Below are 14990 nucleotides of genomic sequence, written 5' to 3' on the forward strand. Positions count from 1 at the left end.
ATTCAGAGCAAAATGATATACATGGTATGACCGCAATTCCATCTGTGTGTATTTACAGAAAACTGCTTTTAAAAGACTGGAAAGAAGTTGAATAATATGTCATTTTGGGGGTCATTTTGGGTGCTTTTCTTTGTTCCCCAAATCATCAATAATTAATGCATTTATTATTATTTTAAACTGTGATGAATAATATCAGATATATAAGAAAGTAGAAAAATAGTATAAATAATATCCACATATTTAAATAATATCCATATTTTAGGTAAAATAATTTTTAACTTTTTGCCATATTTTCTTCCTATGTTTTTGGGTGAACATTTAAAAGTAAATTACAGATATCACAGCACTTTAATCTTAAGTAATTCGGCACGTGCCTCCAAAAAGTAACCTTGTCTGACATAGCTATATTTTTCTCAAAACAAATTGAACTCTTGCCTTTACGCTTTTTAAACTTTAAAGATTTTTAAACAAAGCAGTTCTAACAAGAGACAATGGGAGCAGACACTAGTGGGCAGGGAGTTGGGGGCACAGGACTACAGGGAGCCTAGAGGTGACCAAGCGACAGCTAAGACTCAGCTACCCAGCTGCAGTGGGGTTCAGATATGGGCCCACATCAGGGAGCAGGAGCCGGAGTGTGTGGGCTCAGACCAGGAGTTTATCCTAGCTGATGGGATGGTTGTGGGGAGGGAGTTGGTGGGAACAAGAAATTAACCCAGGTTTGAAAAAAAAAAAAAAAGGGTAAGAAACCAGGTGGAAGCGTTCTCAAAGAATGTAGCCGAAGGTGGGGTCTCTCAGAGGTGAAGGCCAGAGTCAGGCTGAATGCTGAGTAATGACCCTCCCAGGGGCTGGGAGGGTCCGAGTCCACGTGGACGGTTTTCATTTTCTGAATATCCACACGCTTTTCCTCTTCTACTGTGTTATTCATGCCATTTTCTCTTTAGAAAATGTCTCTCTCTCTGCCTTCACCTGACAGAAATCCTAGGATCTCCTTCCTGCCGGCCATCTGCCGTGTGCCTTGTGCAGACACAGTGATGACCCGGCCCCTCCACCCTGCCTTCTAACTCCACCCACACGGGCACTCCCTGTCCTCTGCCCTGTAAACTCCTCCAGGGGATAGCCACTTCTTGCTGCCAGCATCTCCCACACTGCCTTGCATAATGTCATCATTCAACAGACGGATCTATGAAGGAACAGAAGGGAGAATGAATGAAGCAAAGTGACCCCACTCAGTGTGGAGAACCTGTGTGGCCAGACTTCCACATGTAAGTAGGAGGAAGTCACTGTTACCCATAGAGGAACAGAAACACAGCAAGAGAAGAGGAAATTCGATTGCTTCGAGCAGAGATCGAACTGTGCACTACAAGTTACGTACTCTTGCTCAGCCACAAGAGAATCACCCTCATTTTTAGAGTCCGAGATTACAGAATTGTGCCAGAAGAGGAACAAGCTTCATTGCTCTACTTGGTATCAAGTAAACAGGTTCCTTTAAAGCTTTGACTCTACCATGTTTTTCTTAGCCTACTCAATTTGTCTAGCCTAGAAGAAAGGAATCTACCCTCAATTTTTAAAAGTTCTGATGAGTTAGCATATTGATCTGGCTTTGTGTGCATATTTATTATATGAAGAATGTGAAAGAATAATGTCTTTTAGTTAAAAAAAAAAAAAGTTTTGGTGGTAGTCATCACAGAACTTTTTTTTTCTCTCAGTTCTCACCAGCACTAATAGTGCAGGTATAATAAGAAGAGAGAAGTTGGACAGAAATTAGGAAGTTATATTAGTGGACAAAAATGTGTGCTCTGGAGCCAAACTCCTGGATTCGAAGCTTTGTGAGCTTGTAAACCTGGGCGTGTGATAATAAAAGCTCTGTCCTTCATTTCTCCGTTTGCAAACAAGAATGACGTAAGTGGTAGTATCTATCCCACAGTGATGTGTGAATTTAATAAGTCACACAAGCAAAGGGCTTAAAATAATGCCTGCTATATGGTGAGCATCCAGCAATGACTAATTGCCATTCTTAGAACATTTACGTTCTTTCATCTCGTGGAAGGAGTAGCAGCTTTGGAGCAAGTTCCTAGGCACTGTCAGGGCACCAACATCGAGGTCTGTGACCTAGAGACAGTTCAGCTGACTGACTTGAAGTCACCTCCTGAATTTATGAAATGAGCATAATCACACTGTGCTGATGGTGGTATTGTGAAGGTCAAATGATGTGAATGGCCTGGGGCTGGCACGTGACTCTTAGAACAGGAGAACAACCTGGTTCCATGGGATAAGCATGGACTGGGGACCCAGATTCTCTAGGATGCCAGGCAGTCTGATTGCTCTGCTGGTGAGTCTCCTTGGATGTAGAGCTGGAACATCAGTATCATTCAAAGACCAGAGTGAGTGTATGTAAAATGCCTGCCTTGCCGTGAGAACTTGCTTTAGTTGTTATTACTCATTCCCTAGGTCAGCAAGTCATCATCCGAGGGCCAATTCCTGCCAAGGTACAAGATTTTGTTTCGACTGTGAGCCAAGTGGAGTTCTATACTTAAACAGTTAGGGGGGAAAAAAGAATATTTTGTGACTCATGAAAATCATATGAAATTCAAATTTTAGGGTAGGTCCTTAAATAACATTGTGTTTGCACACCATCACAGTCATTTGTTTTTGTGTTATCTATGGCTGTTTCTACCCCACAAGGGCAGATGTGAGTAGCTGAAGCATAAGTCATAAAGCCTGCAAAGTCTAAAATATTTATAACCTGGGTTTTGGACAAAAATGTTTGCTGACCCTTCATCTGGTCTAACTTTCTCTTAGAGGTGAGAAGTGAGAGACTTTTTAATTAATTTATTTTAATATCCAGAGCTTAGAATCTACTTTCTTGACTTCGACAAACACAGCCAAACACAGATACTTTCTTATCAAATTTGAGACTTGGGAAAGTATATATATAAAACAAAAGAATATTTTTTAAAGGAATATTTACTATATTTCTCACTTGAAAGAATATGTATGACTAGATAATTTGAATGATTTTTTCTTTTCTTTTTACATTTTTGCCCCACAGCACGTGGGATCCCACGTCCCTTGTAATCTCTGGACCACCAGGAAGTCCCCATGAATATTTAGTTTTAAAATATCCTAAAATATTTTTATTTCATTGTATCCCTTTTGTGTCTGTAGTAGTTATACCATTTGCAAGGGAGCATCCTTAAACAAACTACAAACCTACACCATTCCTACATTGTTTGTAGGAATTTTTGTTATAATAAAAGAATTGTGGGAATTTTAAATGGTTAAAATGAAAGTGAAACTGTTATTCGCTTTGTTTGTCTGACTCATTTCAACCCCATGGACTGTAGCACACCAGGCTCCTCCTCTGTCCTTGGAATTCTCCAGGCAAGAATACTGGAGTGGGCTGCCATTCCCTTCTCCAGGGAACCTTCCCGACCCAGGGATTGATCCTGGGTTTCAGGCATTGAAGGCAGATTCTTAACCATCTGAGTCACCAGGGCAGCCCTTAAATGGGGAAGATCCCCTGGAGAAGGGAATACTCACTCCAGTATTCTTGCCTGGAAAATTCCATAGACGCCTGGCGGACCTAGTCCATGGGGTCCCAAAGAGTTGGACAACACGAAACTGATGAGCAATTCTAGCCTAGTTTGCTCATTAGGTGGTGTCTCGAATCATCATTATTTGTTTCCTTTCCCCATCACTTGATTTTGAAAGCCTCACACAGCCTGCCCTCTGTTCCCTGTCCACCTTCTCCTTCACACGGACCATCCTCCACGGCCCTTGCCCCTCCCTTCCCACCTCCCCCCAACCCCCATTCGGCCGGTGTGTAAGTGAAGCTGAGCAACCATTGCAGATTGTGTTATTTCCCCTTTGCTTCTGGCTGCGTGAATATGTTTAGGGTGAAGAAAAAAATGTTTTTAGGCTGACACTTGATAAATGAGACGCAGAACTGCATCCAAGTTGCTTTAGAGAGAATAAATGCATCTTCTGTGCAGGTCATGTGTGTCCTAGAAAGGCAGGGGATGGAGCTGCTGCAATTCAGGGGTTAATTTGCAGAGCTGATAGATTCCAGAGCCCGGAGGAAAATAGGGACCGAAGAATAAAAATGCATGACATGTCTTCCATTTAACCATCACCTTATCTGTTTGTCTATATCAAAAATACAAACATTAAGAATCTACCTAACTATTCAAATAATCCTTTTAAAAACAATTTTAAAATGAAGGCAATAAAATCAGCCCCTTTTTATCTACCAACTGCATTAAATCATTTTGTTTTTAGGGAGCATTTGAAAAACTGAATTAATTAGAAGTTTAGGGGTAGCTGGATTCCGAGGTAGCACAGTAGTAAAGAATCTGCCTGCCAGTGTAGGTGATGCAAGAGACACAGGTTAGACCGATCCTTGAGTCATGAGGATCGCTTGGAGTAATATATGGCAACCTGCTCCAGTATTCTTGCCTGGAAAATTCCAAGGACAGAAGAGTCTGGTGGGCTACAGTCCATGGAGTTGCAAAGAGTCAGACATCACTGAGCCTCCACATTCTACTTGGGGGTAAATTCTACCTAACCAGTAGCTTATAGGTTCAAAGAAGAAGTTTCACTTTATTCAGAATTCCGCCAGAGACAAGAAGTCATTTTCAAGTTTTCTCAGATCCTATGACCAACGAGAAGTGTATCAGGATTGTCCTAGAGGGACAAGAGCTCAAGTCCATTATTAAATTCTCAGGGATTTTGTAAGCTTGTTGTTAAACCTTTGGCAGCTTGAAAATGCCCATGGTCAGAGTATTTATACCTGGGAAACAGGGCCATCCATCAGCCAGGTGATATATTAACCCAACACTGAGTATTAAAAAAAAAAATGCTCTTGTGGTTTTTTATCAGGATGATGAAAATGTTATAAAATTGGTTTATGGTGATGGTTGTAGCACTCTTTAAAGCCACTACAAATTATTGAACTGTACACTAGAAATGAGTGGATTCTATTATCTATTAAATATGTCTGTAAAAAACTGGTAAACAAAATGCTCCCAAACCCACAAATGAAATATCAGTATCTATTTATTCATGGCTTTAAGATTCCTCATGTACATACTCAACAAATGAAAAACAAGGGCACATTGACTCAGTGCTTCTGACGGATTTCTGTTCTGTGCAGGGATTCTCAACTTCAGTCTCCCTCTGGAATCACTTGGAAACTCTACAAAGAAAATGCTTGCCTCCCAAAACACTGATGTCATTTGTCTGGTGGGTGGCCTGGGCAGGGAATTTTTTTAAACTCCTTAGGTTATTCTAGTTCATGGCCAAGGTTAAGAAACACAACTGTAGAGCAATTTCCCTAGACAACTGTGGCTGGCCTGTTGTTGCAGAAACCATCCTCCAATGTTAAAGACATATCCGGGCCTCCTGAAATAGAGAGGTCTGGACATAAAAGCACCTTTTGGGGGTAATTGGGCGTTGCAGTGGATGTCCATCTCCACATGTAGAGGAAAGACACCTGTTTCCTTGTGGGTTTTACCTGTAGTCATTTCCTGCTATGGGCACTAAGGTGAGGAGAAGAGACAGCATTAGCTCATCTTTGTCATTGAAGTGAGTGCCAAGGGCACTCAATCACAGAGCCTCGGTTCAAGGATTGGTGAATTAAGGGAGCAGAGCTGAGTATTTCCTTTGTCTCTTCTCCTTTGGGACTTCCTACCAGTTGTGGGCTGGGAATCTAGATAACCCATTGCGTAAAGAATGATAGTTTAATAAGTTAATAAAGATCTAAGTGAGAGCCCAGCTTCCCGCTTTCGTGCCTCGGCTTTGTGATGACTGTTTTGGATGCTCAGGGGGCATTTTACCTCTGCTGTTTGGGGATTTGGTCCAGGAGGCTAGAAGCTCTGACTTCTGGTCCTGGAGCTCTGACTCCACTCCCCTTAAGGGGAGTTTCCTTTACTGAAAAGTCTAGCTGTTATGTCTGATTTACCTTATGAAGGTAGAGTTCAATTCTGAGACCTCAAGTTTAAAATCTATTAATAAAGACAGGACTTGTTGAGAACTCTTATAGTAATACAACTCCAAAAGATACACTCTCTGTAGTCTTCATGGAGAGAGAGTTCATCCCTACTTTAGTTTTTCTCTGATTAAGAACACAGACCTGGCAGATTGGAAACCTGACTCGTAATTGATTGGTAACCGCTGGAACTTATTCAGTCCCTTTGGTGCTTGCTTCCTTCCTCTGATAGATGGAGATGAGTGAAGGTCCTCTGTCCTTGGGTGTTTGTGAAGATCAGAGCTGTTTAGTAGGACAGCAGGTGCAGGGCTTGCCTCTCTGGAATCACAGGTGTCAAAACCAGCCTCGCCAGTCTATTCCTGGTGCATCCGGGGAAAGGAGCAGTTTCTCTAGGAAATCCCCCACCCTTCTCTTGTGCAATACTTGCTTCTTTTATTGAGTATCCTGATGAACTGTCTTATCTGGTCCCTTTCTAAAGACAGGACTATGATGACTTCACCTACATAAATGTACAGCCTGTTTGGAGCAGAAAGTTTATCCCCTTCCTGACTTGTTAGTATTTGAAAGGCTCAAAGTTGACCTTCCAGACATGCATGCATACAAGAGGTCACAAGTGCAGTGTTGGGAGAAAGAAACATATATGGGACACGGCTGCACACACTTCCTCATTCTTTCTCTTTTGAAAAAGTCCCTCTCCCTTACAGCAGGGTCTAGGCTTTCTGTTTATTTCACAGCTTGGAGCTCAGAACTGTTTAACAGTACATTTATTTATAAACCAGATCAATAACAGCAAGGAAACCCAGCAACATCAGTGACCCTAGCCCAATTCTGTCCGTAATCTCAAAGAATTTCCAATATTTTATTTTTGTCCCATTTTCTCCACCTATTTATTTTTAGATCTACAAAGATGATATGTGCTTTCACAGTGGAATTGGCCCCACACAGAGATGAGTATCTACTGTCCTTTGAGTAAAAAGGATAGAAGATTGAGACTCAGAAAGAGACAGTACTAAGGATAATCACTCATCAAGCTGAGCATTCAGGTAGGAGCAGTGAGTTAAGGTTCACCCAAGAAGCTCTTGGAGCAGGGGACCTGCCCTCTTACCCCAAGTCCTGGAGCAGCTCCGCTTCTCCATCCGACCTGCTCCACAGATCTGAAGGATCCTGGGTGCTCATCTTCCCTTCTAGAGATTCTGCTCTGCCCATTCACACCCCTCACGTCCACAAAGCCCCTGCCAAGGTGCTCTGGGTAAGAGGCAGAGAGGGACGGCTCTGCTGTTCCTCACAGTCTCTCCTCCTTAGTAAGACTCAAGCCGGCTGTAGCTGCAAGTCTCCAACCAGCAAGGAAGTGAAACTTGGTTACTCCTCCCACTGACACTCACCACCCCAGCCCCAAGGCACTGGCAGGAGTGTTGTGTCAGTCAGGAAACGTGCAAAGTTAGGTAGCCACCCCTGAGGACACCCACACTGCCTCACGCAACACGCAGTTACTGTCAAAGTGCTGGGAGCAGGAGCTCCGCCCGTGGCAAAGGTCTTGAGGAAGGAGGCTCGGCATACGCAAAGGCGGGATCGAGCCTCAGGAGTCCCCCTGGAAATTCTCGAACATCTACCCCCAAAACCAGAGTCTGCCTACTTTCTGCTTTGTGCTCTCACCTACACCTCTGACTTTACGGGGGGCTGTCCCCCACTACCTCTCTCTGAAAAAAAGAGTTAACTTACAGCTCCAATTAATAAAGTTCCTGGGTGTGATAGTGTTTCAACCTACAAACTTCTTTGGAAGTCCTCTAGCCTGCCTGAATAGGTTTTTCTGGCCACATGTGATTGCTCAGAGCCTCCCAACTGTGAGAGGCATGAGATGTTTTAAACTGTCTAAATACAGATTCCTTTGAGCAGTTAAAAGATTGATTAGAAATTGTATTGGTGAAGGGTTTTTCACTTGTTGGGCCAATGTTTGCTGCTAACTCTCCATATCCCTTATCTGCTGTGTCCCTGGCAGTGTATTGATTAATATAATTGGTGTAAGTAGTAGCTTTAATGTTTGTGACCTTGGACCCTTGAGTTAATTCTTTTTCTTGTTATACTCCACCACACCTTTGCCCTATAGGAATGCAACTTTATCTAATGCTTTTGGAGGGTGGCGCCTGACTAACCACCTTTAGAGAAAAATAAGTTTTCTGAAGAAAGGGTCTTAAAATGTTAACAGGCCTCCGGGCCAGAAGATGATGCAAATCACCTAAACTTTTGCATATGATAAGTTTGCAGGAAGAAAGCCTGGCTTACTGCCTGACTCTATCCCTTACCCCATTATCCTCTATGCGTAACTTAAGGTATAAAAACTACTTTGGAAAATAAAGTGCGGGCCTTGTTCACTGAAACTTGGTCTCCCCATGTCATTCTTTCTCTCACCTTCTGGCTGAATTATTCAGCCTCTTTTCTCCACTGAATTTCCTCACTGAGCTATCCTTATTTCAGCCTCTTTTCTCCACTGAATTTCCTCACTGAGCTATCCTTATTTAACCACTCTTTATATCCTTAATTAACGTTTAATTAAGCAATTTTTTTCTGATCCTCGCCAATGCCGTTTCCTCTTTGAATTCCCTGGATCCACCGGGGCTGGACTCCGGCATCAAAGGAAATACTCCAACTGAGATTGACTAGTAACTCCGACTCTCCTCGGGAGGCCAAACCATGGTTTTTCTTAATGCTGTTTGCCTCTGGTTTGTAGGGGATGCATTCCATCACCTCTGCTTCTGTCTCACACACAAGGAGCACGGAGATAGCTTCTAGGTCAGAAACATCTCTCAAGGAGGTAAAGAAGTCAGATTTGAACCAGTAGCCTCTGTCCTGAAGTCTGATTTTTATCACTTTCTCAATATTGCTGCTTCCATTATTCAAGCTTTCCAACATACACTCGATGTTCAGGTTGAGCGTGATTCAGAGATAATTATTATTCCTCCAGGGAAGAAGGATTAAGTGAGAACAAAGTAGAAGAGCTGCAGAGGCCAGCCAGGTGCCCAGCTCAAAGGACAGGTTAGAGCTCCCATAATCTCTGAGTTCCACTTCCTTCCCTGGGTGACTCACACCTGGTATTGCTCTGTGTCCAGTCTCATGGGTAGAGAATGCCAGCTCCCTAAAAGTTCTAAAGGGAAACTGTCATCACTCTGAATCCTGGGGAAACGGACAAAGTACTGTAATAAGGGAACAAAGAACATATGTTGCTTCCCGCATACTGTCTATAGGAACCTGCAGGAAAGAGTCTCTCATTCTCTCCCTTCCTCTTGTGACACCCGACTCAATCAGGGTTCGTCAGGGTGCTCTACAAGTCACTCCTCCTAGTGCTGTCTGAAGACCAGCCGCATCACCAGAAGCTTGTAAGAATGTAGCATTTGGATTCATCCCAGCGCTTCTGAACCAGTGTCTACATTTGAACAATATCCCTAAGCTGACTCTGTAGTGCTTTCAAGTTTGAGGAGACTGCTTTATAGGAAATCAAGACGGCAAGAAGGGCTTCCCTGGTGGCTCAGTTGGCAAAGAATCCACTTGCCAATGTAGGAGATGCAGGTTCAATCCCTAATCCAGGAAAATCCCACATGCTGCAGAACAACTAAAGCCATGCACTGCAACTTCTGAAGCCCTAGCACCCTACAGCCTGCGCTGCACAAGAGAAGCCACTGCAGTGAGAAGCCAGGGCACCACGACTAGAGTAGCCCCCACTCACTACAACTAGAGAAAGCCCATGCAGCAGCGAAGACCCTGCACGGCCATAAATAAATTAATTAAATTATTAAAAAAAAAAATCTGCCTGCGATGCAGGAGACCCAGGTTCCATCCATGGGTTGAAAAGATTCCGATCTCCTGGAGAAGGGCGACAACCCATTCCAGTCTTCTTTCCTGGAAAATTTCACGGACAGAGGAGCCCAAAAGGTTACAGTCCATGAGTTGTAAAGAGATGGACACAACTGAGTGAATAAACCACCACCAGCAAGAAGAGGTCAGTCTGTACCTGACATTATTCTAGCTTTTCCCCAGGCCTTCCCTCTGGCATCTATTCATCCCTGTTGTCTGAGATCTTGACTTACCCTGCCTGCTGGGGAGGGATTCCTATGTGTCTAGAGATGGCCTGGTAAGCTCTGATAACACACAGGAATGAGTGGTACATCCATATTTAAAATTCTTTTAGCTACAGTTTGTTAAGAGAGAAGCACAGTGTTCACTCAGAACAGAGGCCAGTCCTGGCCAGGGAAGCGCTGAATGTGAACATTGCAGAGACAGGGGGACAGTCAGGCAGTTCCTATTCTCTTTCTACTGCTTTTTGTTCAGGGTTTTAGTATCTATTCTGATCCCATTTTAGCAAATTCTGGTTTTCCTTTCACTTAATCTTTTTTTTTTTTAATTTTTAGTAAAGTAGCAGCGTTCACTAAGACGACTGTCTTCCTCTTTTCACTCTTCCTTCCCCTCTCCCTTTCTCATCTTGCTGTCCCATCTGTTGCTCTTGCCTTTGATGTCATACTTTTTTGGGTCCTGTATCCCATGTTTTCCAGGACCCCTCATCCCTACCGTCCCCATGCTCCACTGAGTTGGCATTAAGCATTGTAGGGAGACCAGTTCCCACAGCATCACTAGATGGTTCAACAAAATGCTGAACAGTCATAAAATATTTGTAATTTTTTATAATAAATTGGCCACACACCATATATATATAGGCTTATGTCACACGAGTGTATGTTCCTCGGTTCTTTGTCTCGTCACAACAAAGATTTGGAGCGACGGACATTAAAGCCCTCGGCCCGTCACAGTTCTCAGGTCTTAGACAAACCGTGCTACAGCTCTTAGGCAAATCAGTGTTACAGCTTCATTTTATTTAGAAGACAGCAGGAGAATCCAAGACTCAAAGAGAAGAGAGTGGAGGAGTGCGTAGGGAGGGAGGGAGGGGGAGAGAGAGAGAGAGAGAGAGAGAGAGAGAGAGCGAGCACGCGCGTGCCCGCGCGGGAGAGGGAGTCCGAGAGAAAGCGCTTTGGCTCCTCCTTTTATATGTTTTTTCCTCCACCTGGGCCTGCCCTATGCAAATTGGGCTTAGCCAGGAGTGCTGTTTGTTCTGTTTGTTCTGCCTGAAGTCTTCACTCTGGTCCTCGGACCTTCCTTGTCTTTTAGCCACCGCCATTTTGGACTCCTTTTCCCTATTCTACCTACCTAACACTTACATATATTTGTATATATCAGATCAGATCAGTTGCTCAGTCGTGTCCGACTCTTTGCGACCCCATGAATTGCAGCACTCCAGGCCTCCCTGTCCATCACCAACTCCCGGAGTTCACTCAGACTCACGTCCATCAAGTCAGTGATGCCATCCAGCCATCTCACCCTCTGTCGTCCCCTTCTCCTCTTGCCCCCAATCCCTCCCAGCATCAGAGTCTTTTCCAATGAGTCAACTCTTTGCATGAGGTGGACAAAGTACTGGAGTTTCAGCTTTAGCATCAGTTCTTCCAAAGAAATCCCAGGGCTGATCTCCTTCAGAATGGACTGGTTGGATCTCCTTGCAGTCCAAGGGACTCTCAAGAGTCTTCTCCAACACCACAGTTCAAAAGCATCAATTCTTCGGCGCTCAGCCTTCTTCACAGTCCAACTCTCACATCCATACATGATCACTGGAAAAACCATAGCCTTGACTAGACGAACCTTTGTTGGCAAAGTAATGTCTCTGCTTTTGAATATGCTATTTAGGTTGGTCATAACTTTCCTTCCAAGGAGTAACCATCTTTTAATTTCATGGCTGCAGTCACCATCTGCAGTGATTTTGGAGCCCCCAAAAATAAAGTCTGACACTGTTTCCACTGTTTCTCCATCTATTTGCCATGAAGTGATGGGACCGGATGTCATGATCTTCGTTTTCTGAATGTTGAGCTTTAAGCCAACTTTTTCACTCTCCACTTTCACTTTCATCAAGAGGCTTTTTAGCTCCTCTTCACTTTCTGCCATAAGGGTGGTGTCATCTGCATATCTGAGGTTATTGATATTTCTCCCAGCAATCTTGATTCCAGCTTGTGTTTCTTCCAGTCCAGCGTTTCTCATGATGTACTCTGCATATAAGTTAAATAAGCAGGGTGACAATATACAGCCTTGACGTACTCCTTTTCCTATTTGGAACCAGTCTGTTGTTCCATGTCCAGTTCTAACTGTTGCTTCCTGACCTGCATACAAATTTCTCAAGAGGCAGATCAGGTGGTCTGGTATTGCCATCTCTTTCAGAATTTTCCACAGTTTATTGTGATCCACACAGTCAAAGGCTTTGGCATAGTCAATAAAGCAGAAATAGATGTTTTTCTGGAACTCTCTTGCTTTTTCCATGATCCAGCAGATGTTGGCAATTTGATCTCTGGTTCCTCTGCCTTTTCTAAAACCAGCTTGAACATCAGGAAGTTCACGGTTCATATATTGCTGAAGCCTGGCTTGGAGAATTCTGAGCATTACTTTACTAGCGTGTGAGATGAGTGCAATTGTGCAGTAGTTTGAGCATTCTTTGGCATTGCCTGTCTTTGGGATTGGAATGAAAACTGACCTTTTCCAGTCCTGTGGCCACTGCTGAGTTTTCCAAATTTGCTGGCATATTGAGTGCAGCACTTTCACAGCATCATCTTTCAGGATTTGGAATAGCTCAACTGGAATTCTATCACCTCCATTAGCTTTGTTCGTAGTGATGCTTTCTAAGGCCCACTTGATTTCACATTCCAGGATGTCTGGCTCTAGGTCAGTGATCACACCATCATGATTATCTGGGTCGTGAAGATCTTTTTTGTACAGTTCTTCTGTGTATTCTTGCCATCTCTTCTTAATATCTTCTGCTTCTGTTAGGTCCATACCATTTCTGTCCTTTATCGAGCCCATCTTTGCATGAAATGTTCCTTTGGTATCTCTGATTTTCTTGAAGAGATCTCTAGTCTTTCCCATTCTGTTGTTTTCCTCTATTTCTTTGCAGTGATCACTGAAGAAGGCTTTCTTATCTCTTCTTGCTATTCTTTGGAACTCTGCATTCAGATGTTTATATCTTTCCTTTTCTCCTTTGCTTTTCGTGTCTCTTCTTTTCACAGCTATTTGTAAGGCCTCCCCAGACAGCCATTTTGCTTTTTTGCATTTCTTTTCCATGGGGATGGTCTTGATCCCCGTCTCCTGTACAGTGTTACGAACCTCATTCCATAGTTCATCAGGCACTCTATCTTTCAGATCTAGGTCCTTAAATCTATTTCTCACTTCCATATATTTCATCACTTCCAATCTATTTCATCCCTTTCAATCATAAGGGATTTGATTTAGGTCATACCTGAATGGTCTACTGGTTTTCCCTACTTTCTTCAATTTAAGTCTGCATTTGGCATAAGGAGTTCATGATCTGAGCCACAGTCAGCTCCCGATCTTGTTTTTGCTGACTGTATAGAGCTTCTCCATCTTTGGCTGCAAAGAATATAATCAATCTGATTTCGATGTTGACCATCTGGTGATGTCCATGTATAGAGTCTTCTCTTGTGTTGTTGGAAGAGGGTGTTTGTTATGACCAGTGCATTTTCTTGGCAAAACTCTATTAGTCTTTGCCCTGTTTCATTTCGTATTCCAAGGCCAAATTTGCCTGTTACTCCAGGTGTTTCTTGACTTCCTACTTTTGCATTCCAGTCCCCTATAATGAAAAGGACATCTTTTTTGGGTGTTAGTTCTAAAAGGTCTTGTAGGTCTTCATAGAACCATTCAACTTCAGCTTCTTCAGCGTTACTGGTTGTGGCATACACTTGGATTATTGTGATATTGAATAGTTTGCCTTGGAAACGAACAGAGATCATTCTGTCGTTTTTGAGATTGCATCCAAGTACTGCATTTTGGACTCTTCAGTTGACCATGATGGCTACTCCATATATAAATAGTATATAATATATATTTGGGCTTCCCTGGTGGCCCAGTGGTAAAGAATCAGCCTGCCAATGCAGGAGACATGGGCTCACCCCCTGGGTTGGGAAGATCTCCTGGAGAAGAAAATCGCAACCCACTTCTTGCCTGGGAAATCGCATGGACAGAGGAACCTGACAGTCTACAGTCCACGAGGTCACAAAAGAGTTAGATATGATTTAGTGACTAAATAATAGCAACAACATGTATATATATTTATTAAAGAAACTGTAACTTTTGCTTTCAAACACCTTCCAAACAAGCACAAAGAATATTTTTTAAAAGCACATAGCTCACTTCATATTTATTTCATTATTCTCTTTTCAATGATGCTGGTTCATAGAACTGAATTCTTTCCACACTGTATTGGACATAGAAATGGGCACAAACAGTCTTGAGCTGTTTTGACAATTTTGGAACATCTTATTCTTCGACGGAAAATTATTTTCTTTATCAACCTTTGTCGGGAAGACTATCACATTTTAATCATAAATATTCTCATTAAGAGGATTCAGGGAGAGTTGTTTTGTCCAGATTTGAATTTATTTATTAGAAAAATAGGTTTCTAACATTTGGGATTACTCTAAGAAGTTTTTCAAAAGAAACGACTCCATGTGGTTGAAGAAACTTTTAAATCTTTTCCTAATCTATTTTTCTCTATGGAAAGCTCAAATGTACAATGCTTCTTTGCACCTGGTTACCTGGAAATGGCAACTCTATCCATGCTCTTCAGAGTGCAAGGGGAATGGTTTTTTGGTTCCTTTGGTTGATTAACTGTTACATAAGCATGATCTCTTCTTCTCCATCATTTATGTTGGTGGGAAATAAATAATACATTCTGGAAAAGGGAACAATATATGGGATTACCATGGACTGCGGTTACCATAGCTTGGGCTTGAGGGACCCTCACCCTATTTATTACTGGCTGTTCTTCCCACTCATGAAAAAGAAGAAAGTATCATTTCATATAAAGTTGGAAGAGAGGAACAATAGAGGAAGAAAGAACTAACCATTGTTTTTCGGCTGCAGGCCAGCTTTCCAAAAGGAAGGCTTCTCACTCTCTTTCTAACCCTGT

The 14990-nt window shown here is 42.7% G+C and overlaps 1 protein-coding gene across 6 annotated transcripts in view; it reads right to left on the bottom strand.

Annotated features, from left to right (window-relative positions):
- The window catches only part of DAPP1 (dual adaptor of phosphotyrosine and 3-phosphoinositides 1), a 97320-nt gene extending 89976 nt beyond the window's left edge, over positions 1-7344 (bottom strand). For 4 of the 6 annotated variants that reach the window (XM_019962398.2, XM_070791154.1, XM_070791155.1 and 1 more), the window contains exon 1: positions 7092-7341. In XM_019962398.2, the coding sequence (XP_019817957.1) occupies positions 7092-7192 (101 nt within the window). In that variant the 5' untranslated portion in view covers positions 7193-7341. Of the gene's footprint in view, positions 1-7091 lie in introns of all 6 variants that reach the window. The other 2 variants (XM_070791156.1, XM_019962399.2) reach the window with 2 other exon arrangements.
- Between the last annotated feature and the right edge of the window lie 7646 nt (positions 7345-14990).

The sequence above is a fragment of the Bos indicus genome, chromosome 6 (assembly GCF_029378745.1).
Source record: "Bos indicus isolate NIAB-ARS_2022 breed Sahiwal x Tharparkar chromosome 6, NIAB-ARS_B.indTharparkar_mat_pri_1.0, whole genome shotgun sequence".
NCBI lineage: Eukaryota > Metazoa > Chordata > Mammalia > Artiodactyla > Bovidae > Bos > Bos indicus.